Source organism: Saccopteryx leptura, chromosome 6, assembly GCF_036850995.1.
Source record: "Saccopteryx leptura isolate mSacLep1 chromosome 6, mSacLep1_pri_phased_curated, whole genome shotgun sequence".
NCBI classification, from domain to species: Eukaryota; Metazoa; Chordata; class Mammalia; order Chiroptera; family Emballonuridae; genus Saccopteryx; species Saccopteryx leptura.
Genome location: NC_089508.1, coordinates 129,108,890 through 129,134,199, shown reverse-complemented (window position 1 = coordinate 129,134,199; position 25,310 = coordinate 129,108,890). Strand labels below are relative to the sequence as shown.

At 47.4% G+C, this 25,310-nt stretch overlaps 1 protein-coding gene across 3 annotated transcripts in view; it reads left to right on the top strand.

Annotated features, from left to right (window-relative positions):
* The first annotated feature begins 1,128 nt into the window (after positions 1-1,128).
* Positions 1,129-25,310, top strand: part of PTPN9 (protein tyrosine phosphatase non-receptor type 9) — a 98,236-nt gene continuing 74,054 nt past the window's right edge. Inside the window, exon 1 of one of the 3 annotated variants that reach the window (XM_066342923.1) lies at positions 1,129-1,602. Coding sequence is in view for 1 of the 3 variants with exons in the window: in XM_066342922.1 (XP_066199019.1) it covers positions 2,485-2,547 (63 nt within the window). In the remaining 2 variants the exon portion in view is untranslated. Of the gene's footprint in view, positions 1,603-2,343; positions 2,548-25,310 lie in introns of those variants that run through there. The other 2 variants (XM_066342922.1, XM_066342924.1) reach the window with 2 other exon arrangements.

The window sequence follows — 25,310 nt, the reverse complement described above, 5'->3', positions numbered from 1 at the left end:
TCAAGGGGGCAACCTTGGGTCCAAGCTGGTGAGCAAACCAGATGACCCGTGCTCAAACTGGCGACCTCAGGGTCTCAAATCTGGGTCCTCCGCATCCCAGATCTACGCTCTATCTGCCAGGCGTCCCCAAACTACGGCCCGCGGGCCGCAATGCGGCCCCCTAAGGCCATTTATCCAGCCCCCACTGCACTTCTGGAAGGGGCACCTCTTTCATTGGTGGTCAGTGAGAGGACCACTGTATTTGGCAGCCCTCCAATGGTCTGAGGGACAGTGAACTGGCCCCCTGTGTAAAAAGTTTGGAGACCCCTGCATCCACTGCGCCATCGCCTGGTCAGGGCCGGGCAGCTTTTAAATCACTGAAGAGAGCCCTGGCCGGTTGGCTCAGCGGTAGAGCGTCGGCCTAGCGTGCGGAGGACCCGGGTTCGATTCCCGGCCAGGGCACATAGGAGAAGCGCCCATTTGCTTCTCCACCCCTCCGCTGCGCTTTCCTCTCTGTCTCTCTCTTCCCCTCCCGCAGCCAAGGCTCCATTGGAGCAAAGATGGCCCGGGCGCTGGGCATGGCTCTGTGGCCTCTGCCTCAGGCGCTAGAGTGGCTCTGGTCGCAATATGGCGACGCCCAGGATGGGCAGAGCATCGCCCCCTGGGGGGCAGAGCACCGCCCCTGGTGGGCGTGCCGGTGGATCCCGGTCGGGCGCATGCGGGAGTCTGTCTGACTGTCTCTCCCTGTTTCCAGCTTCAGAAAAATGGAAAAAAAAAAAAAAAAAAAAAATCACTGAAGAGGCTCCGAGCTTTTTTCGCACCAAAACAATACTGATGGGCATCTTGCGCTGATTTTGGTCCTCTATCCAAATCATCAACAGCCTTTCCATCTCAACAATTAAACCACTGCTTTGCTTGGTGATAATGGTAGCTTTCATCGGTGTATGACCTTTCACATGCTCCATTATCCTACCTTTGTCTTTTAAAATTGTTGCGATTGTTGACCGACTGTAACCAAATGCTCTGCGATTGGATGAAGGAGCTTCACCTCTCTCCAATCTCTTTATTATTTCTACTTTATTTTCCGTGGTGCTGGTTCTTCTCTTCCTCACTGTGTCACGGTCCTTGCATCAGCTTTGCGTTTCAGAGACATCTTCACAGGGTAAAGACAAAAATGCCACCGATTAAAAAGAAAACGTGATCTAACAGTGGACAAGGCTACAAGAATAACAAGAGCCAAATTTCTGTGCTACCAAGCAGACCCCGAAGAAGAGGCGGGCAGCCCCTGCCCTGTGCCAGGGCGGGAAGTTTTCCACGAGGGTGATATTGGGACCGCTGCCCAGTACCCTCTGCTCAGGGTGGTTTAGGATCCTCTGCTGCGCAGTAACCGTAACCGCCCTTATGGCGCGCCCTTGGCAAGTGAGTCGGCTGTCGGTAACCTCCGGACTTCCTGCAAACAACGTTCTCCGGAGGAGCGCCCGGTTGTGACGCTGAAACTGTCATTCCCGTAAAGGGTTATGATGAAACAGACCTCGAGCCACCTTACGGGCCCGCGTGCCAGGCATCCCTTCCTGCACCGAGGGCGGGCACCCCGAGTGCCCGCTGCCATGCCGCAGAAACGAGGTGGGTCACAGACTGGAAGGGTCCTGGAAGGAGCGTTTCCCCAGCGGTCTGGAGATCCTCCGTCAGCTGTCCCTAACCTTTCCTGGACTTCCGCCCTTTCCTGTCATTTATTTGTGGTCTGGAAGGACGCAGGCAACGTAGAGCAGCCCTGCCCGCCCGGTGACTCCTGCATAGCCCCTCGGCGCCGCAGCCTGCGCGTGAGAATTGCCTGCGGGAGGACCGGGCCTGCAGGAGGGGCGGCGTTCCAGGCGCGGCGGTGGCGAGGGCTGAAATCAGCTCCACCCGTGACGAATTCCGGGCGCGGCTCAGTCCAACCCAGTGTGACCCGGCGGTCGGTCCGCCGCTCCGCATCCGCTCCCGGATCCGAGCAGGCAACCCTGGCAGCGGCTCTCGCTGCACACGCCAGGGCCGCCAGACAGGACGCCGCGGTCCCGCGTGGCGCCGTCAGCGGCGCGCACTCAAGGCCGCGTTCCCCCCTCTCGCGTGGAGCTTGCCTCCGCCCCCATCCTCCGCTCTCTGCTGCCCCCTCCCGGCCGCCCGCCACTCAGCGGCCGAGACGCGCAGTTTCCCCATGGAGCCGCGGGGGACTCGCGCGGCCACGGGGGCGGCCTCTAGTCTGGCCCGGGGCGCGTTGTGCGGTCGTCTCCCTGTGTCCCCCGCGGGAGCCCGCGCGGCGTCAGAGCAGCGGCGCTGACGAGGCCGCGGCCTTTCGTGTTTCCTCCGCCCCTTTGCCGGGTGCCGCAGCGCCGCCCGCGCCGGGTTCCGGGAGCGCAGGGGAGCGCGCGAGGGCGGCGAACCAACGCCGGGCCGCGGGCTAAGCGGCATGCACTAGCCGGCCCCGCGCTGCTGAGCGGGGCGCCGGGCCGGCGTGTCCGTGGCGGCATGGAGCCCGCGACCGCGCCCCAAGCCGACATGGCACCACAGCTGACTCCGGAGGAAGAGCAGGTAAGCGGGGACGGGGGGCGTGTCGGAGGCCCGGGCTCCGAGCCGCGCCCTGCCGCCCGTGGCCCGCGTCGCAGGGCTCTGTACTGCGGCCTCCTTGCTGCGCCTCTGCCCGGGCCGCGCCTTCCTGGCCGGGAGGGTCCGGTTCGCGCAGGGCCCCGCGAGGCGCAGAGTAGTTGCGCCAGGCCTCCCCGGGTCTGCGCCGCCTTGTCCGGACGCCTACTTCCCGACCCCGTCCTATTCCGGTTTCCATCTTTCCGGAGCCAACTCGGAGCTCCATTGTCCCTTCCCGCTCGTGACCATCATTTCTCAGAAGGAAGTGGCTTGAGGTGTCACTCCGAGGGCTTGTGTAGAGGAGAGCCGGGCCTTTCCAACTCCCTCGCGCACGGTTCTGCGGGATGGGCAGGGGCCACACCTTCTTCCCTGTTTACTGGCACTGCCGGTGCCCAGGCTTAGCTGGACTCACACAGAGCCGTGCCGCACGTCCGATTCCACGTTTTAATAAAAAAATCTTCAATAAGATGTGCATGCACCCACTTCGAACTCTCCAGCCCTTGTTTCCAAGAACCGCACTGGATAGTACAGTCTCTAGTGGGAAGACAAGTCTGGTTTTACAAGCTAATACTGGTTCGTGGGCTGATTGTTTAAAAACCCTGTTCTCTTTATCTGTGGAGATGACATTTTTCATATTTGGCCTCAGACCACAGTCTTGCCTTTGGATTCTTTGAGATAAAATCAGCATGGGGGTGGGGTGGGGAGGAAAAATAACTCTGCTGCTCCCTATGAGCGGTGGCAACATGTTGGTAACTGCACTTGGAGCGTTCATAAAATGCTAGTCAGGGCCTAGTGCAGGCAGCGGGCCAAGGAGCCCATCCGGCCAGAATTTAAGGAATCTTGAATTCTAAGGTGTGATGTGTTAGGTTGATTTTAACGGGGCAAAACTCTCACTTCTTTTTTTTTTGGGGGGGGGGGGGGGAAAGGAGTGGTTAATCAGATTGGAAATTTCTAGGGTTTCCAAGACTTAATGATGTCAATATTTCACTGTGAAAATGGCATTAGGTTGCAAATTTTAAAAAATTAAAACCAAGGTAAACAAATATTCAAGTATTGATATACTTGAATGCTGATAAACTATGTTTAGTAAAAATCTTTTACATGGAATGAATGTGACAGGTATTAAGGACTGGATGGAAACAAAATATTTGTATATTAAGATCAAGGAGCTATGGGTATGTTTGTTATTTTTATAATCATATCTTTTCCTACGAAATACAATGTTTTCTGCTGGCATTTCAAAATCTTGAAATATAAAAGCAGTCTAGTTCCAGGCCTCATAGTTTCCATTATTGTAGTGCCTGATGAAATTTCACATTTTACTTTACTATTCCATAAGGGTACTTCTTTAAACTATTTAAATTCAGCAGCAAATGTGTGCTAGTCTTATCTAAGTAGTGATTATAGGAAATGACACATTCATTCCATAATGCTAGCCTGTTGCTCAAACCAGTTTTAGAGCTTGTTTGGAGTTTATTTCAAAGTTGTGGCAGAATCTTTAAAATATCTTCAATGATGGAAAACTCTTGTCCTTTTTGAGAGTCAGTTTGATTTTTGAAAATAGTTTAAAAAAAAAATCTTTTGGGACCCTATTTCAAAAGTAAAGTAGGGGATCCAACAGGTTTAAGGCAAAATTGAAATGCATTTTGGCTCTTTTTGGGGTGTGGAAATTGCCTTACCAATGTTTTTGGGGCAGATCCCTCCTAAATGGGGGGATTCTGTCTCCCATACAGCCATGTGCAGCAGAAACCCAGTTTTATTGAGTGCTGCTCTCTCTCAACCCCCTGTATGTTGTTACACATTAGACATTAGACAAGTGTTTCTGAATATCTCTCAAATTCTTTGACTCCTTCCACGACCTCTTCCACTGCTGTAGTCCTCAAGCTGTTCTATCGCATCCCAACAGAACTTCTGTTTCCTGCTTACCCTGTCTGCATGCCTTAGCTCTTGTTCCAGAAACAGGAGGCAAACTGTAGATCTGATTGCATCTTCCCTTTGGACTACCTACCACTCCACCCCCCACCCCCCACCCCTCACCACTGGCCAAACAGGCATTTCTAAAACCCTTTTGTGGCTCTTTTCATTGCTCTTGTAGTCCTTACAACTTTTGAGTATGGTCTTTGAAGAGCCCTGGCTAATTCTCACACCTCATCTTGGCTCCAGGCACTAGGGCCTTTTGATCTTGCCTCTTGTCAATTTCCTCCTTGCTGTAGGGCAGTGGTTCTCAAAATGTGTGCCAGGGCGCACTGGTCCACCCTAGAACAGTGGTCCCCAACCCCTGGGCCGTGGACCGGTACCGGTCAGTGGGCCATTTGGTACCGGTCCGCAGAGAAAGAATAAATAACTTACATTATTTCCATTTTATTTATATTTAAGTCTGAACGATGTTTTATTTTTTAAAAATGACCAGATTCCCTCTGTTATATCTGTCTAAGACTCACTCTTGATGCTTGTCTCGTAAGTTCGACAATTATATTTAAAAATACAGTTTTTACGCCGGTCGCATAATTTTATTTTGTGCATTTATCTGTCCCACCCTAAAGGCCGGTCAGTGAAAATATTTTCTGACATTAAACCAGTCCGTGGCCCAAAAAAGGTTGAGGACCACTGCCCTAGAAGATTTCCAGGTGCGCCCTATGGTATTCCAGAGAAATATGTGCCTGTTGGGGACCAAAAAACCAACAGGGATTTTGGAGTTTAGAATTTTGTGGGACAGAGGTGTGGGACCTGACCTGTGGTGGCGCAGTGGATAAAAGCGTCGACCTGGAAATGCTGAGGTCGCTGGTTCGAAACCCTGGGCTTGCCTGGTCAAGGCACATATGGGAGTTGATGCTTCCAGCTCCTCCCCCCTGTCTCTCTCTTCTGTCTCTCTCTCTCTCTCTCCTCTCTAAAATGAATAAATAAAAATTAAAAACAAACAAACAAAAAAAAAAAACTTAGCCTTTTGCCTGACCAGGCGGTGGCGCAGTGGATAGAATTTTGTGGGACAGAGGGGTGGGGAATTGGCTGTAAGCTGAGTGTCTGCCCAACCCCCCACCTCCCTTGCTTGATTAGGTTGAAAAAGGCTGTTTAACTGTGGTGCTGGGTTGTTTACAGTACCCCATGTTTTCGGGAAAGACTGGAGGCAAGTTTCTTCTTTCCTTTGTTTGGTGTAAAGTTAAGATGATATGTGTGGTGGGGGTTTTCTGCACTCAACACAATTAAGAGTAAAAAGAGAGGAATTCTTCAATGTATTGACAAGGAAATGAGAGTTTGTCTTTCAGATATATGCCCAAACATTTTATTTTTATTATTATTATTATTTTTTGTGTGTGTGTGTGTGGCAGAGACAGAGTCAGAAAGAGGGACAGATAGGGACAGACAGACAGGATGGGACAGAGATGAGAAATATCAATTCTTCCTTGCAGTTCCTTAGTTGTTCATTGATCGCTTTCTCATATGTGCTTTGACGGGGGCGGGGAGGCTATAGCAGACCGAGTGACCCTTTGCTCAAGCTAACGACCTTGGGCTCAAGCTGGTGAGCCTTCTCAAACCAGATGAGCCACACTCAAGCTGGCAACCTCTGGGTTTCGAACCTGGATCCTCCACATTCCAGTTCGACGCTCTATCTACTGTGCCACCGCCTGGTCAGGCTATGTCCAAACATTGAAGAAATCACTAGCACACATCAGGCTCATGTTTCTCATAAACACAAGAATGAAAAAACAACACATTTGAGCTGGGACCTGCCAATTTACTAAATCTTACTAAGAATGTATTTATATATATACAAAATAACTTTTTTGTCTTTAAAAAAATTTTTTTTTTTTTTTGCATTTTTCTGAAGCTGGAAACAGGGAGAGACAGTCAGACAGACTCCCTCATGCGCCCCACTGGGATCCACCCGGCACGCCCACCATGGGGCGATGCTCTGCCCACCAGGGGGCGACGCTCTGCCCATCCTGGGCGTCGCCATGTTGCGACCAGAGCCATCCCCAGCGCCCGGGCCATCTTTGCTCCAATGGAGCCTTGGCTGCGGGAGGAGAAGAGAGAGACAGAGAGGAAGGCGCAGCGGAGGGGTGGAGAAGCAAATGGGCGCTTCTCCTATGTGCCCTGGCCGGGAATCGAACCCGGGTCCTCCGCACGCTAGGCCGACGCTCTACCGCTGAGCCAACCGGCCAGGGCTAAAAAATTTTTTTAACCCCTCTTTTCTATGAATTCTAAAAAGCATAACTCAAAAAATGTAACATAAAAATGTTTTAATGTCAATAAATTTAATTTTGTTATATTTATTTAATTTAATTACCATAAAAGCACGCTTGGACTTTATATATTTTTTCTTTAATATTTGACTTAATTATTATAACATTTCTCAGAAATTTGTATATAGTGCGCCTACAATTATTTGTAGGATTTTAAATGTGCTCCGACTTCAAAAAGTTTGAGCCTGACCAGGCCGGAGTGCAGTGGATAGAGTCGGACTGGGATGTGGAGGACCCAGGTTCAAGACCCCGAGGTTGCCAGCTTGAGCACGGGCTCATCTGGTTTGAGCAAGGCTCACCAGCTGGAGCCCAAGGTCGCCCTCCGAGCAAGGGGTCACTCGGTGGGCTGTAGACAACCCCCTGCCCCCCAGGTTAAGGCACATATGAGAAATCAATCAATGAACAACTAAGGAGCCATAATGAAGAACTGATGTTTCTCATCTCTCTCCCTTCCTGTCTGACTGTCCCTCTCTCTGACTCTCTCTGTCTCTGCCACACACACACACACACACACGCACAAAAGAATTTGAGAACCAAGTCTGTAGGGTCTTGGCAGCAGCTGCTTTGCTCTGTCTGGAAACCCTCCCTCCCCCCACTCCCTCTTTATCCTTCCGTTGTGAGTTTTCTCTTTCTCCGGAAGGCCTGACTTGATGTCCCCAGTTAGGTTAGATCTCTGGTACCATGCCATCCTTTACACCACTGATCACATGTTTATCCTCTGTGAGATTGTGTGACCAGAAACTCCATGGGGAGTGGCACGGTGTCTGCTTTTGCTTACCATTATATGCACACTGCCTAGTAGGATGGCTGGCAGTTGATGGACATTCAGGAAACACTTTGGGAATGAGTGAAAGCAGCAATCCTGTGTGTGATTTGTACACAGACAGCATCTGTCTCCTTTTAGAATGACTTACAAGCATCAGGACGTTGTTCATTTTGATATGCGTTGAAGGTCATCATTATTATTTTTATAATCTCTTTTCCTATCTAGGCGTGTGTTAAACTGATCTTATACCAAACCCTCATTTGTAACTTCGATGTTATTTGCTGTGTGTTACTTTTGCAGTTCTCAATTATAGAGCCTGCAGTTAAATTGCTGGAAAAAGTATGCTTTGGCTTTAAAGGAGCTTCCATGAGTAACAACAGAGTAATAACGGTAACTGTTTCCTGAGCTGCTTTGAGTCAGGCTCTGTGCTGGGTATGTCACATGCAATTAATCCTCCTAAGATGGGAGTTATTACCTCATTTTGCAAACAAGAAAACTCAGACTGAGAGAAGGAAATTGCCCAAGGACACATAGGTAAGAAGTCACAGAGTCATGATTTCCAGTCACTCTGCCTCAATTGCAAATGCTTCCTCTGTTATATACTGCATAACTTCTTGGGGAGTAGTTAGCCAGTTTACTGAGATGCCCATGTGGGTATGTAAAAGCTAATTTTTCAGGTTTTAATACTGATATATGTGTTTGGTTTTGATGATGCTTCTTAAAATATCTTTTAATTTTAATTAATTAATTAATTTATTTATTTTGTATTTTTCTGAAGTGAGAAGTGAGGAGGCAGAGAGACAGACTCCTCCTGCATGTGCCCGACTGGGATCCACCCGGGATGCCCACTAGGGGACGTTGCTCCATTGCAACCAGAGCCATTCCAGCACCTGAGGCAGAGACCATGGAGCCATCCTCAGAGTCCGGACCAACTTTGTCCAGTGGAGCCTTGGCTAAAGGAGGGGAAGAGAGAGATTGAGAGAAAGGAGAGCCTGACCTGTGGTGGCGCAGTGGATAAAGTGTCAACCTGGAACACTGAGGTCGCCGGTTCGAAACCTGGACTTACCTGGTTGAGGCACATATGGGAGTTGATGCTTCCTGCTCTTCCCTCCTTCTCTCTCTCTCTCTCCCTCTTTCTCTTTCTCTCTCCTCTCTGAAAATTGAATAAAATATTTAAAAAATAAAAAAAAATTAAAAAAAAAGAGAAAGGAGAGGGGGAAGGGGGAAGAAGCAGATGGGTGCTTCTATGTGCCCTGGCTGGGAATGGGACTTCCACATGCCGGGCCAATGCTCTACTGCTGAGCCAACCAGCCAGGGCCTTTAATTTTTTAAAACTTATTTATTGGTTTTAGAGAGAGAGAGAGACAGAAACATTGATCTGTTCCTTCATGTGCCCTGACCAGGAACGAAATGGCAACCTTTGCGTATCAGGATGACACTCTAACCAACTGAGCTATCTTTCCAGGGCAAAAATTTGTTCCTTGCCTGGCTTGTGGTGATGCTGTGAATGGAGTGTCCACCGGGAGTGCTGAGGTGAGGTAATGGGTTCAGAACCCTGGGCTTGCCCAGTCAGGGCACATATGACAAGCAATCAGTGAACAGCTGAAGTGAAGCAACTCTGAGTTGATACTTCACATTCCTCTCCCCTCCCTCTCTCCTCTCCTTGCAAAATTGATGGACAGGATATTTTTTTAAAATTAAAAAAAAAATACTGCGTCGGCCTGGCGTGCGGGGGACCTGGGTTCGATTCCCGGCCAGGGCACATAGGAGAAGCGCCCATTTGCTTCTCCCCCCTGCCCCCTTCCTCTCTGTCTCTCTCTTCCCCTCCCACAGCCAAGGCTCCATTGGAGCAAAGATGGCCCGGGCGCTGGAGATGGCTCCTTGGCCTCTGCCCCAGGTGCTAGAGTAGCTCTGGTCGCCCCCTGGTGGGCAGAGCATCGCCCCTGGTGGGCATGCTGGGTGGATCCCAGTCGGGCGCATGCGGGAGTCTGTCTGACTGTCTCTCCCCGTTTCCAGCTTCAGGAAAAAACAAAAAAAAACAAAAAAAAAACTTAATTTTTTACAGAGACAGAGAGTCAGAGAGAGGGATAGATAGGGACAGACAGGAACAGAGAGAGATGAGAAGCATCAATCATTAGTTTTTCGTTGTAACACCTTAGTTGTTCATTGATTGCTTTCTCATATGTGCCTTGACCGTGGACCTTCAGCAGACTGAGTGACCCCTTGCTCAATCCAGTGACCTTGGGTCCAAGCTGGTGAGCTTTGCTCGAACCAGATGAGCCCGCACTCAAGCTAGTGACCTCGGGGTCTTGAACTGGGGTCCTCCGCATCCCATTCCGACGCTCTATCCACTGTGCTACCGCCTGGTCAGGCAATAAATAAAATCTTAAAAAGAAATAAAATAAAATTGGTGGCTCTGATTTTAAAAAAACAACAAAACAATGTTTATTAATTTTAGAGGGAGAGCGAGAGAGAGATAGAGAAACAGGAACATCATTCTGTTCTGTTTGTGCCCTGACCCAAGACTGAACCCACAAGCTCTGCTTTGGGATGAAACTAACGAACAAACTGTCTGGCCAGGGCTGAACAGTCAGAAGATCTTAGAGCCTAGTTAGTTTAAACTAGTCCCACAGGAAGTGGGGGTCACACTCAACTTGGAGACTGCCATTTAGCATCAATTCTTATGAATGCCAGAAAAAATGATCTTGCAGCCTTATAGTTTTCAAAAACCTGTTCTAATTCTGTGTTCTGGTCTGTGTTCTTATAATAGAATCTTCTAAAGCTAAACATTTAACTGCCTTGCAGTAGGCTTAAGAGATTTTTTGGTATTTTTCCCCCCAAGGGCAGGGGTTTTATTCTGGTTTTTGTGGCCAAGAATTTCCCATTTCCCACAGCCTCGCATGTCTTATGTTAAATGTCAACTGCTTCTCTGGAAGTGGCCATATGTCAAGGACCAAGTGATTTATCATAAGTTGAGGTCTTGCCAGGGAGGCAAAGGAGAGGAGGAGGTAGATGAGGAATTCTTGTCATTTTCTTTTTTTTGCCAGTAGTTAATGAGATTGTAATTAGCAACTAGGTAACAATCTCATCTGGATGTGAAAATTTTACTCTTAAAGTTTCCTGAGTGTATTGGGGATCTTGGACTTAAATTCTGTGAATGTTAAGGAACCTGAAGGTCTTGTTGCAGGAATTTGACTTGAAGTACTCAGTAATGAATTAGAAAGTAAGATGAACCCTGCTTCTGAACAGAGCTGAGGCCCTGGCAGGTTGGTTCAGTGGCTCAGAGTGTCCAGCCGGTATACAGATGTCCCAGGTTCAATCTCTGGTCAGAGCACACATGACAAGCGTCCGTCTGCTTCTCTTCTCCTCCCTCTCCACCTATGTCTCTCTTCCTCTCCTGCAGCCAGTGGCTCAGTTGGTTTGAGCGTCGGCCCCAGGCTCTGAGGATAGCTTGGTGGACTTAAGCATCAGTGCCAGACAGGGGGTTGCTGGGTAGATCCCGTTTGGGGCACATGTGAAGTCTGTCTATCTCCCCTCCTCTCACTTAAAACAAACAAATGAACAAACAAAACAGGTGAACTCTTTTACAAATGAAATAGTTCAAACTCATCGTAGGCTAGAATTTTTGAGTCTCTCATTTTCAGACTCATATATACCTTTATTGTCTTGGAAAAGATAGTCATGTTGGGATAACTTCAAGTTCTTTTTTTTAAAACATTAGGTGGGCAGAGCGTAGCCCCTGGTGGGCGTGCCGGGTGGATCCCGGTCGGGCGCATGCGGGAGTCTGTCTGACTGTCTCTCCCCATTTCCAGCTTCAGAAAAATACCAAAAAAAAAAATAAATAAATAAAACATTAAGCCCCATTTTATAGCAGGGTGGCTTGGTCGTTGCAGGGTCAAGACTAGATGTCACAGACCCCACCTCTGATTATTGGTTCAGGTTCTAAAACTGCCAGAGTGGTTTTTCAGCCACTCCCCACCTGTTGTGCCGTCTGCCCTGTTGTCTTGGACAAATGGGGGTCCTTTTTCCAGACCAATCACTCATGTTTCTCCCTGTATGCACCTGCACTGAAGAGCTCCTCCACTTTTTTTCTGGCACTGGAACAGACACCGGTTTGTTTTTTTAACTTGAATTTTTTCCATTGATTTAAAAGAGAGGGAAAGGCAAGCATCAACTCGTTGTTTCACTTAGTTGTTCCATTTAGTTGTGGACTCACTGGTTGCTTCTCCTACGTGCCCTGACTAGAGGTTGAACCTGTGACTTTTGGTACATGGGGTTGATGCTTTATCGATGGACTCACCTGGCCATGCCCTATCACTGTTTTTTATTACTCTTCCTCTGCAGTAGGGGCAGATGTTCCTAGAGCAGGGAGTTTAGCCTGTACTCTTAAGTGCCGGAGGGCCTGTACCGCATTTTCATATCTGATTTTGAAAAAGACTTTTTTTCTTTTTTTGCGCACGAAAGACAGGAAAGGAGAGAGATGAGAAGCATCAACTTGTAGTTGCGGCGCTTTAGTTGTTCATTGATCGCTTCTCATGCATGCCTTGATTGGGTTGCACCAGCTGTGCCAGTGAACCCTTGCTCAAGCCAGTGACCTTGAACATCAAGCCAGCAACCTTGGGGTCATATCTATGATTTGACACGCAAGCCGGCAACCCCATGCTCAAGCTGGTGAGCCTGAGCTCAAGCCAGCAACTTAGGGGTTTCGAACCTGGGACTTCAGTGTCCCAGGTTTATGCTCTACTTCACCACCACTGGTCAAGCTGAAAAAGGCTCTTGGGAACCTAACTGAGATGGTGTGGGGACTGGAACAGAGAGTTACAATAAGTTCCTACCTTTCAGTTAGAAATAGGTTTTTGGTGGGCCCTGGCCGGTTGGCTCAGCGGTAGAGCGTCGGCCTGGTGTGCGGGGGACCCGGGTTCGATTCCCGGCCAGGGCACATAGGAGAAGCACCCATTTGCTTCTCCACTCCCCCCCCCCCCCTTCCTCTCTGTCTCTCTCTTCCCCTCCCACAGCCAAGGCTCCATTGGAGCAAAGATGGCCTGGGCGCTGGGGATGGCTCTTTGGTCTCTGCCCCAGGCGCTAGAGTGGCTCTGGTTGCGGCAGAGCGATGCCCCGGAGGGGCAGAACATCGCCCCCTGGTGGGCAGAGCGTCGCCCACCAGGGGCGTGCTGGGTGGATCCCGGTCGGGCGCATGCGGGAGTCTGTCTGACTGTCTCTCCCCGTTTCCAGCTTCAGGGGAAAAAAAAAAAAAAGAAATAGATTTTTGGTGAACACAGTATTAAAATATGTGTCCTCAAAACTCTCCTCTGAAACTTAATTATTATTTTGCCACGTAACCATTACAGAGGATAAAGGAGCCACTTACACAGCCTTTGCAGGGTTTCAAAAACGGGGGTTGAGGGTAGTTTATAGGACAAACAATACTGAATCCTGTGGTGGGATGATAATGTAATTATTATCCAGATGCTTAAGTGATGCCCTGAAGAATCTCTGCTCCTGCTGTGAGTGAGGTGGTTATTATGTATCAACCTCTCTTCCTTGTTATTATGTATCAACCCCTTTTCCTTCTCAAGTTATTGTGGACTGAAAGGAAGGTATTCCAGATCATAAACAGAAAGAAAGTTTGTTCATTCAACAGCATTTACTGTCTGTGGCAGTGTGCCAGGTTCTTCTTCAGCATGGGCTGGCAGGGGTGGGGTGTCTCTGTTCTTTTTTGTGTGTGTGTGTGTGTGTGTGTCTCTGTTCTTGAAGAATTCCCCTTTAGTTCTCTGTAAGCAGTTCTTCAATTGTGGGGTACCCACTAAGGAGGAGGATGTCTTATGCACAGTGAGGACAGGGATGTCATCTTCTTTGCATCTTCTGTGCGCATTGTGAGACTTCAAAATATGTCTGCTGAAGAATGAGTGAAACCGTACTGAAATTATTTATTCCACCTGACCTGTGGTGGCACAGTGGATGGAGCGTGGGCCTGGAGTGCTGAGGTCGCGGGGTTGAAACCCTGGGCTTGCCAGGTCAAGGCACATATGGGAGGCAACTACTGTGAGTTGATGCTTATTCCTCCTCCACCTCTCTCTCCCTCTCCCTCTCCCTCTCCCCATCTCTCTAAAATAAATAAATAAAATATTTAAAAAGAAATTATTTATTCCTCACTCAATCCATGAAGTGGGTGTTGTTTTGCTCAGGATGGCTGGTTTTCTTTGTGATACAGGAATGGTGTTCTGAGGCTTTCAGAAACTTACCAAAGAATGCGGCGTTGGGACTCACAGTCTGATGAAATGCAGCACTCTCTCTACTAAGCTGCATCTGTCTTAACCACGTGTTTCTATAAACCAGAAACAGCGCTCTCTTGGCATTTGTGGGTCAAAATTCCTCGTTTTAGCCATTCACATGTTTCCCTACAGTCTTGTGACTCTATTGTTCCTAGCTGCTTATTGTACATTTATTTGTGAAAGATATTTTATGCTTCAGTGGGGTTAGTGAACTTGAGGGTTCATATAGGTCTCTGGCTCTACCTCAAAATGTCATAGATCTGCTTTTTGCTTTTATAAAACCAGTCTTTAGTTTTCTTTTTTTTTCTTGAGAGAGACACACACACATACAGAAACAGACAGAAAGGGAGAGAGATGAGAAGCATCAACTTGTAGTTGTGGCACTTCAGTTGTTCATCAATTGCTTTCTCATACTTGTCTTGACTCGGAGGCTCCCTCCGAGCTAGTGACCACTTTGCTCAACCCAGCGACCTTAGGCTCAAGCCAGCGACCATGGGGTCATATCTGTGATCCCATGCTTAAGCTGGTGATGCTGTGCTCAAGCTGATGAGCCTGTGCTCAAGCTGGCAATCTCGGGGTTTCAAACCTGAGTCCTCAGTGTCCCAGGTTGATGCTCTATCCACTGCTCTACTGTCTGGTCAGGCCAGTCTTTAGTTTTCTATTGAAAACTAAAAATAGAGTTTAATTTTTTTAAATATTATCATCAACCTAATGAAGAAGTATATACGGTCTACTTCACTACCAGTAACTAGGATGAAACTACAGCTTTAAAAATTTTTTTTTTTCTGCCTGACCAGGCAGTGGTGCAGTGAATAGAGCATCGGACTGGGATGCGGAGGACCCAGGTTCAAGACCCCCGAGGTTGCCAGCTTGAGCGCGGGCTCATCTGGTTTGAGCAAAAGCTCACCAGCTTGGACCCAAGGTTGCTGGCTCTAGCAAGGGGTTACTCGGTCTGCTGAAGGCCCACGGTCAAGGCACATATGAGAAAGCAATCAGTGAACAACTAAGGTGTTGCAATGCGCAATGAAAAACTTATGATTGATGCTTCTCATCTCTCCGTTCCTGTTTGTCTGTCCCTGTTTATCCCTCTCTCTGACTCTCTCTCTGTCTCTGTTAAAAAAAAAAAATTTTCTCGTGACACCTTTGCTTTGTTCGTGTTCTTGACTGTACTTGTGCTATACTTGATTTTCTTTCTCAACTCTTGACTAGTGCAAAACTTGAGGAAGAAAACATTTACAGAAACAAGATCTTTTTTCTCCCTTTTACTTTTATCTACTTTCAATGTTTCTCTCTCTCTCTCTTTTTTTTTTTTTTTTGTGGTAGAGACAGAGAAAGTCAAAGAGAGGGACAGATAGGGACAGAAAGACAGGAAGGGAGAGAGATGAGAAGCATCAATTCTTCGTTGCGGCTCCTTAGTTGTTCATTGATTGCTTTCTCATGTGCCTTGATGGGGGGGGGGCTACAGCAGACCGAGTGACCCCTTGCTCTAGCCAGAGACCTTGGGTCCAAGCTGGTGAGCCTTGCTCAAACTAGATGAACCCATGCTCAAGCTGGCGACCTCGGGGTCTTGAACTTGGGTCCTCCACATCCCAGTTTGACGCTCTATCCACTGCGCCACCACCTGGTTAGGCTCAATGTTTCTCTTTCTTATATTCGTAAAAGAAGAAAAATTTACTTAGAGAAAGGCCTGAAACTTTGGACATAATCACGAGCTCAATAAAACAGTTCTGTCTGGAAACAGCTGTTTCTCTCACTGAGACTCTAGTTCTTCTGTGCCTGGAAAAATCCAAGTGGAGTGAAAATGGTGTTCCTTGCTAGGTAAGAGACTAGCAGGACTAAAATATATAGGTTTTCCAGTATGCTTCTTTTTTTTTGTTTTGCTTTTTGTTTTTTTCTTTTCTTTTTTTTTTTTTTTTAAGAGAAGAGAGAGAATGAGATAGAGAGAGAAGGGGGAGGGAGGAGCAGGAAGCATCAACTCCCATATGTGCCTTGACCAGGCAAGCCCAGGGTTTTGAACCGGCGACCTCAGCATTTCCAGGTCGACGCTTTATCCACTGCGCCACCACAGGTCAGGCTCTTTTAATTCATTTTAGAGAGGAGAGAGAGAGAGAGAGAGAGAGAGAGAGAGAGAAGGGGAGGAGCAGGAAGCATCAACTCCCATATGTGCCTTCCCCAGGTAAGTGCAGCATTTCGAAACAGCGACCTCAGCATTCCAGGTCGATGCTTTATCCATTGCACCACCACAGGTCAGGCCATGTTCCTTTTTTTTAACTTACTGATTTTAGCAAGAGAAGAGGAGAGAGGGAGAGGGGGAGCGCAAAACATCAATTTGTTGTTCCATTTGTTTAGGCATTTACTGGTTGATTCTTGTATGTGCCCTGTCCGGGGATTGAACCTGCAACCTTGGTGTATCGTCATGATGCTCTCACCCAGTGGTTTTCAACTGTCAGTCTGCCAGAAATTTCATATGGGTTCATGAAAAAGTTAACTATCCTGATGTTGTAAGATTATAGAGCCTGACCTGTGGTGGCGCAGTGGATAAAGCGTTGACCTGGAAATGCTGAGGTCACCGGTTCGAAACCCTGGGCTTGCCTGGTCAAGGCACATATGGGAGTTGATGCTTCCAGCTCCTCCCCCCCTTCTGTCTCTCCTCTGTCTCTCCCTTTCCTCTCTAAAATGAATTTAAAAAAAATTAGAAGATTATAGAGTCTGTAATCATTGGGACTATAATCTTCAGACAACATCAAGATGGTTAACTCTTGCATGGACTGGCATGAGATTTCTGTCGGACTGGCGGTTGAAAACCACTTCACTAGCTGTGCTACCTGGCCAGGGCTCCAATATACTTTTGTTTTCAAAAATAAATCCTTTTAGATTAGAATTCTAAATGTTTTAGAAAAACTGTCTGAAATTTCTTGAACTGAATGACAGTGTACCATGTTGTTTATTGGTAAAACTCAGCATTATTTGGAATTAAGTTATAAGAGATATTTTTTAAAAACTTCAGCCCTGGCTGGTTAGCCCAGTTGGTTAAGAGTGCCATCTCAAAATGACAAGGTTGTAGGTTCAATTCCTGGTCAGGGCACACACGGGAAGCAACCAATGAATGCACGACTGAGTGGAACAACAAATAAGTGCTTTCCGCCCCTCCCTTCTCTCTTCTTTCCTTTCTCTGTCTCTCTAAAAATTGATCAATAAATTAAAAAGTTAAGCCCTGGCCAGATGGTGGGTGGAGCATCGTCCCAGAGCACAGAGGTTGCCGGTTCAATTCCCTGGTCAGGTCACGTACAGGAGCAGCTCAATGTTTCTGTCTCTCTTTCTCCCTGCCTCTCTCTCTCTCTAAAAAGAAATTGAAAACCATTAATTTTTTTTTTCTTTACTACCCAAAGAGTCATTTCCTTTCATAGTTGATATCAAGCTTGGGAAATGAATGCTAGCTTTGATGATGATTTTGTGAGAATATTAAAGCAACTAGAAATATGTTTAAATGAAATTGCTGGGACCACTTGAACTTGAAAATTAGAACTGGCCTGACCTGTGGTGGCACAATGGATAAAGCGTCGACCTGGAACACTGAGGTTGCTGGTTCAAAACTCTGTACTTGTCTGGTCAAGGCACATATGGGAGTTGATGCTTCCTGCTCCTCCCCCCCACCCTAGTTTTCTGTCTCTCTCGCTCGCTCTCTCTCTAAAATGCATAAATAAAAAGAAAAAAACAAACAAAAAAGTGTAAAGAAAATTAGAACCTCTGATTGTTGTCATGCTGCCTGTACAGTGCTGAAAATGTTGGTAAAAAGCCCACATCAAAACTTATGATGCCTGCCAGGTGGTGGCACAGTGGATAGAGCATTGGACTGGAATGCAAAGGACCCGGGTTTGAAGCCCCAAGGCTGGCTTGAGCTTGGGATCATAGACATGACCCCGTGGTTGTTGGGTTGAGACCAAAGGTCGCTGGCCTGAAGTCCAAGGTCACTAGCTTGAGCAAGGGGGTCACTCGCTCTGCTGTAGACCCTCAATCAAGACACATATGAGAACGCAATCAATGAACAACTAAGGTGCTGCAACAAAGAATTGATGCTTCTCATCTCTCTCCCTTCCTGTCTGTCCCTATCTATCCCTCTCTCTGTCTCTGTCAAAAAAAACAAAAGAAAACAAAAGAAAAACTTGTGATGATAATCATGGCTCAGCCCTACCTACAAGGATGTCTATAATTAAAGAAAGAAAAGAAAAAGTGTTAGCCCTGTGGCTGGATAGCTCGGTTGGTTAGAGCAGTGGTCCCCAACCTTTTTTGGACCACAGACTGATTTAATGTCAGAAAATATTTTCATGGACCAGCCTTTAGGGTGGGATGGATAAATGTATCACGTGACTGAGACAAGTGTCAAGAGTGAGTCTTAGACGAATGTAACAGAGGGAATTTGGTCATTTTTAAAAAATAAAACATCGTTCAGACTTAAATATAAATAAAATGGAAATAATGTAAGTTATTTATTCTTTCTCTGCGGACTGGTACCAAATGGCCCATGGACCGGTACTGGTCTGCGGCCTGGGGGTTGGGGACCACTGGGTTAGAGAATCATCCGGAAGCAGAGGTGCTGGTTCAGTACCCAGTCAGGGCACATGCAGAAGCAGATAGATGTTTCTTTCTCTCTCTCCCTTCAGTTAAATAAACATTAAAAGAAAAGAAGAGATGTTAGCATTGCTGATGGCAGTGGGAATGTAAAGTAGTGGGGTTACTGAGGAAAACAGTTGGCATGTTCTCAAAACATTAAACATAGACTCTCCATGGGACCCAGAAGTCACACTCTTAGGTGTAGAGCCGGAAGAAGTGAAAACTGGCTCTGGAATGGGTCCATGTCATGGCAGTGCTATTCACAAGAGCTGAAAGGGGAAACCAACCCAATGTCCGTGGACAGATGACTAGAGAAACAGTGTGGAGTGTGTGTGTGTGTGTGTATGTATATATACATATATATATGTATATATACATATACACATGTATTATACATATACATATACTTTTTTTCTTCTTTTCCAAGTGAGAGGCAGACTCCTGCATGTACCCCAACTGGGATCCACTTGGCAAGCCCTATCTGGGGCTGATGCTCTGCCTGTCTAGGGCCATGCTGCAACTGAGCTATTTTTAGCACATGAAGTAGAGGCTCCACAGAGTCATCTTCAGTGCCCAGGGCTGATGTGCTAGAACCAGTTGAGCCATGGCTGCGGCAGGTGGGGGGAGGGGGGGAGAGAGAGAGAGAGAGAGAGAGAGAGAAAGAGAGGGGGAGAAGGGGGAGAGAAGCAGATGGTCGCTCCTCTTCTGTGTCCTGACCAGGAATTGCACCCAGGACATCCACATGTGGGCCAGCACTCTACCACTAAGCCAACTGGCCAGGGCCAAATGGGGTGTTTATTAGTCAGGCTTAACAAGGAATAAAATTTGATATGTGCTACAGTATGGATGGTCTTTGAAAACATTATGCTTATTGAAATGAGCCAGACACAGAAAGACCAGTGCATGATCCCACTAATGGGAGGTTCCTAGAATCCACAAGTTCATAGAGACAGAAAGTAGAGTACCAGGGTTTGGGAGAACATAGAAAGGGGGCATTATCATCTAATGGTTGGAGTTTCTTTTGGGGGTGATGAAAAAGTTTTGAGTATATAGGTAGTGGTGATGGTTATCCAACATTGTGAATATACTTAATACTACTGAATTGTATATTTAGAAATTTTGAAAGTGATAAATATTATGCCTATTTTACCACAGTAAAAAAACCCAAAAAGCAAAAAATAATGGCTGTTATTCTAAGGCAAGCACTTGACAGGTTTTGTGGTGTTTTGTTTTTTTTTTTTGATAGAGACAGAGAGAAAGTCAGAGGGACAGATAGGGACAGACAGGAAGGGAGAGAGTTGAGAAGCATCGATTCTTTGTTGTAACACCTTAGTTGTTCATCAAGTACTTTATCACATGTGCCTTGACCAGGGTGGTGGCAGGGGCTACAGCAGAGCGAGAGACCCCTTGCTCAAGCCAGCAACCATGGAGTTGTGTCTGTGATCCCATGTTCAAGTCAGCAACCCTGTGCTCAAGCTGGTGAGCCTATGCTCAAACTGGCAACCTGGGGATTTCGAACCTGGGTCCTCCATGTCCCAGTCTACCCTACCCACTGCACAACTTCCTGGTAAGGCAGCACTTGACAGGTTTTTTTTTTTTTTAATTTATTTTTTTTTTGTATTTTTCTGAAGTTGGAAATGGGGAGGCAGTGAGACAGACTCCCGCATGCACCTGACCGGGATCCACCCGGCACACCCACCAGGGGGCAATGCTCTGCCCATCTGGGGCGTTGCTCTGTTACATCCAGAGCCATTCTAGCGCCTGAGGCAGAGGCCATAGAGCCCCCCCAGCGCCCGGGCCAACTTTGCTCCAATGGAGCCTCTGCTGTAGGAGGGGAAGAGAGAGACAGAGAGGAAGGAGAGGGGGAGGGGTGGAGAAGCAAATGGGCGCTTCTCCTGTGTGCCCTGGCTGGGAATCAAACCCGGGACTCCTGCACGCCAGGCCAACGCTCTACCACTGAGCCAACCGGCCAGGGCCAGCACTTTACAGGTTTTAATTCACTTAATGAATAATGCAGCTGGTGAGCCTCAGGAAGGAGAGTAGATTCACCATTCTTTTTTTTTTTTTTTTTTTTTTTCTGAAGCTGGAAACGGAGAGACAGACAGACTCCCGCATGCGCCCGACCAGGATCCACCCGGCACGCCCACCAGGGGGCGATGCTCTGCCCACCAGGGGGCGATGCTCTGCCCCTCCGGGGCGTTGCTCTGTTGCGACCAGAGCCACTCCAGCGCCTGAGGCAGAGGCCAAGGAGCCATCCCCAGTGCCCGGGCCATCTTTGCTCCAATGGAGCCTCACTGCGGGAGGGGAAGAGAGAGACAGAGACTGAGCCAACCGGCCAGGGCCAGATTCACCATTCTTGATTACAGATGTATCTATCTATTTTAATAATTTGTTAGAATGTGAATTGTCACCTGTTGTAAACTCCTGAATATTGCACTTGTGAGAGCCAGTTGTGGTCCACCTTGTAGGAGAATAAAGTTTTCTGTGTAGGACAGAGCACTACATTTATTTATTTTAAGTGAGAGGAAGTAATACAGTAAGATAGATTCCCACATGCACCCTTACCAGGATCCACCCTGCAACTCCTATCTGGGGCCAATGTTCAAATCAACTGAGCTATTTTTAGCATCTGAGGCTGATATGTTTAGACCAACTACGCTGTCCTTAGTGCTTGGGGCTGATGCTCGAACCAATCAAGCCACTGGCTGCAGGAGGGAAAGAGGGAAAAAAGGGGAATAGGTAAGGGGAGAGAAGCAGATGGTTGCTTCTCTTGTGTACCCTGACTGGGAATCAAACCCGGGACATCCATACACCAGACTGACATTCTATCCACTGAGCCACTGGCCAGGGCAAACCCTCAATGTTACAATGCAGAAAGACCCATACGTACAGCATCTACAGCTCCCCCTTCAAAATATAGTTATGGGATTGACCTGAAATATTGTTGGTCCTGAGCAGTGTTCTCAAAGTGTAGTCTCCACACCAGTAACAGTGCATATCCTGCGAGCTTGTTAAACATGCAGATAATTCCAGTCCCATTCCAGACCTGCTGAGTTAGAAACTCTAAGGCTGAGGTCCAGTAATTTGTAGTGGTGTGCTGTGTTGGTCAGGGGACCATCTAGAAGTGAGTTGAGGCATTCAGGCTTACTTCCAGAAGGGAAGACCTGGATTTACAAACTAGCTTAGGGACTCCAGGTGTTGAGCTAGTCTGAAGTGGGTGGAAGAGCGCTCCAGGCAGGAGTCATCTCATTCTGGCTGGAATTGCGCTGTCCCAAAGAACAGGAACAGTACAGCAGAGATCCTAAAGACTAGCATTTGCCGTGGTTTTCCTAATCCAGACAAAGATCAGAAAAGCCTCTGTCTACTTGGGAACAGAAATGGAAGCAGGAGGTCAAAAACAGGGTATAAAGACACTTGATGTCCATTGCAGATGCCATTCCCTGGAGAGGCACTTGGCTTCCAAGGGAGGAGTGACCGAAAGCAGACAGGCTGTTCTGATTCAGCGAGGAGAAATGGCCAATTTTTACAAGGCTGGTCCACAGGGATGCTCCTGTTACTCCCGGGCCAGTTTCCCTGAGAATCTGGATCTAGGAGTGACCTAGTACATACCCAAGAGTGACCAGATTTTACTCTCTAGGTCCTGCTGGAAGCCGAGCTCAGTTCTAATTGGCAGTGAAAAAGGGACACTGCTATGAGGATGGCCAGAATGCAGGCAGCTTTTCCAGGCCTTGTTCTTGTAGGTTTGCAATGAGCTGATCTACATGAACTATTTTATGAGCATGAGTAGGTTTGGCCCCAAGTCTGTCTGATTTTGAAACAGCCAGAAGTCTGAGATAACTGACATTGCCTAACCTCAGTCTCCTGGCCAGCTCTATACCCCTGGAGGTGCAGTGAAGCTGTGGGTCATGGGGACATTTATTAAGTGGGAGTCCCAGTTTCTTGAGTATGTAACAGAGACTGGGGATTCAGTTACACAGGACACCAGTTTTGAGGCTTGGCCTCCAGAAGAAAGTAGGGAGCCAGTTAAATTTGGTGTAGGTTAGATGAGCTGCTGCAGGACTCATCTTTCTGCACAACAGGACCAGGGTAGCCATGGGTCTGTGCTGCCAAGGCCTGGAGTTTTGTACTAGAAGTCATTACATCACTCCTGTCAGATCCAGTTGACATTGGCAAAAGTGAATTATTGTTGTTATTATTTATAGAGAGAGAGAAAGAGAGAGGGACAAACAGGGACAGACAGGAAAGGAGAGAGATAAGGAGCATCAATTCTTCGTTGCAGCACCTTAGTTGTTCATTGATTGCTTTCTCATACCTGCCTTGACCAGAGGGCTCCAGCCCAGCCAGTGACCCCTCGTTCAAGACAGCAACCTTGGACTCAAGCCAGCAACCATGACGTCATGTCTATGATCCCATACTCAAGCCCTCAAGCCAGTGACCCCACGTTCAAACTGGTGTCCTACGGGTTTCAAGCCTGGGTACTCTGCATCCCAGGCTGACACTATCCACTGCATCTCTGTCTGATCAAAAGTGAATTTATGGGGCGTGCAGGGAGAAAGGAAGGGAGAGAAGGAGATGGAAGCTGTTGTCAGGAGCTTCCATTGTGTGACATGGAGGGAATGTAGAACCAGGAAGGAGCTGCTTTTATTATTTTTTGTTTTTGTATTTTTCTGAAATGAGAAGCGGAAAGCAGAGAGACAGACTCCCACATGCACCCGACCGGGATCCACCTGGCATGCCCACTAGGGGGTGATGCTCTGCCATCTGGGCCGTTGCTCGGTTGTAACTGGAACCATTCTAGTGCCTGTGGTGGAGGCCATGGAGCCATTCTCAGCGCCCAGGCCAACTTTGCTCCAGTGGAGCCTTGGCTGCGGGAGGGGAAGAGAGAGACAGACAGAAAAGAGAGGGTGAAGGGTGAAGAAGCAGATGGGCACTTCTCCTGTGTCCCCTGGCTGGGAGTTGAACCTGGGTCTTCCACATGCTGGGCTGACGCTCTACCTCTGAGCCAACTGGCCAGCACCTGTGTACTTTTTTTTTTTTTTTGGCAGAGACAGAGTCAGAGAGAGGGAAAAACAGGAAGGGAGAGAGATGAGAAACATCAATTCTTCATTGCAGCTCCTCAGTTGTTCATTCATTGCTTTCTCATATGTGCCTTGATGTTGGAGGGGGGGGCTACAGCAGACCCAGTGACCCCTTGCCAGAGACCTTGGGCTCAAGCTGGTGAGCTTTTTGCTCAAACCAGATGAATCCGCGCTCAAGCTAGTGACCTCAGGGTTTCGAACCTGGGTCCTCCCTCACTTTCCAGTCTTTTCCCGGACAGATTCTGCTTTGCCATTGACCTTCTTCAAGTTTAGCCCTTGGAACTCAAGACAGTATTACAGACAAGTCTGATCGGCCTCCTTGTTTTGAGTTTACTTGTTTTGGATGTTGGGCTTCTGTAGTGTGCTCCAAATTCACAATAATTTTTGGCACTCTGGATTCAGATTCAAGTCAACGAAGATCCTTAAGTTTTTCCTTGTGTGCTTCTGTTAGATTTCATCTGGTACATCTAAACTTAGTTTTCTTGCACTTATCCCTCTTCAACTTCATTTTGCTAGATTTGATGTTTACCATTTATTGAGCTTTATCATGTGACAAGAACTTTACAAATACTAACTTTCTCCTCTCTTATAACAATTCTGTGAGGTATTGAATTCTCATAATAACCCTACCAAATAGGCAATATTAACTGTAATTCACAGATGTTCACATTAGCAAACATTAAAGAGCACTATGCCAAGCATTGCTCCAAGGACTTCATATATATTAACTTACTTAATTCTCATAACAATGCTTCATGATGGGTTACTGTTACTACTCACATGTTACATATCATGAAACATATGTAACATCCTATGGGTGTAGAAATTAAGGTTCAAAGATATTAAGTCACTTGCTCTCTCAACAGTAAGTAATAGAACTTGGCATTCAAACCTTTGTTTTGCCTAATTCTAAAGCCTCTTGCTTCTGAATACCATTCCATCCCATTATTTCATTCTGTTGTTTTGTGTGTGTTGTTTTTTTTAAGTGGGGAAAGCAGTCCTTTTATTTTTATTATTTAATGATTTTAGTGAGAGAGGAAGGGAAGAGAGACAGGAACACAGATCTGTTCCTGTATGTGCCCTGACTGGGGATGGAACTGGCAACCTCTGTGCTTCAGAACGGAGCTCTAACTAACTGAGCTATCCAGCCAGGGCGTGTTTCATTCTGTTTTTTTTTTGTTGTTTTTTTTGTATTTTTCTGAAGTTGGAAATGGGGAGGTAGACAACTCCTGCATGCGCCCGACTGGGATCCACCTGGCACGCCCACCAGGGGGCGATGCTCTGCTCATCTGGGGCGTCGCTCTGCCGCAATCAGAGCCATCCTCAGCACCTGGGCCAACTTTGCTCCAATGGAGCCTTGGCTGTGGGAGGGGAAGAGAGAGACAGAGAGGAAGGAGAGGGGGAGGGGTGGAGAAGCAGATGGGCACTTCTCCTGTGTGCCCTGGCCGGGAATTGAACCCGGGACTCCCGCACGCCAGGCCAATGCTCTACCACTGAGCCAACTGGCCAGGGCCTTTCATTCTGTTTTGATCTTTTAGATCCATGTTCTGTTTTACAATAAATTTGTTCTGTTAGCTAAAGGTCCTTTTCTTACATGGTCAGCCCCTATTCCAATGCCCTTATCTAAGTCATTTGTAGTAATGGGACCAGATCAGGGATGTGAACAGAGCAAATCAAGGGCCTATGGGCTTTAGTGTCTCAGGCTTGGTTTTGGAATCTTGGTTATGTCATCACAAGTGTTGGG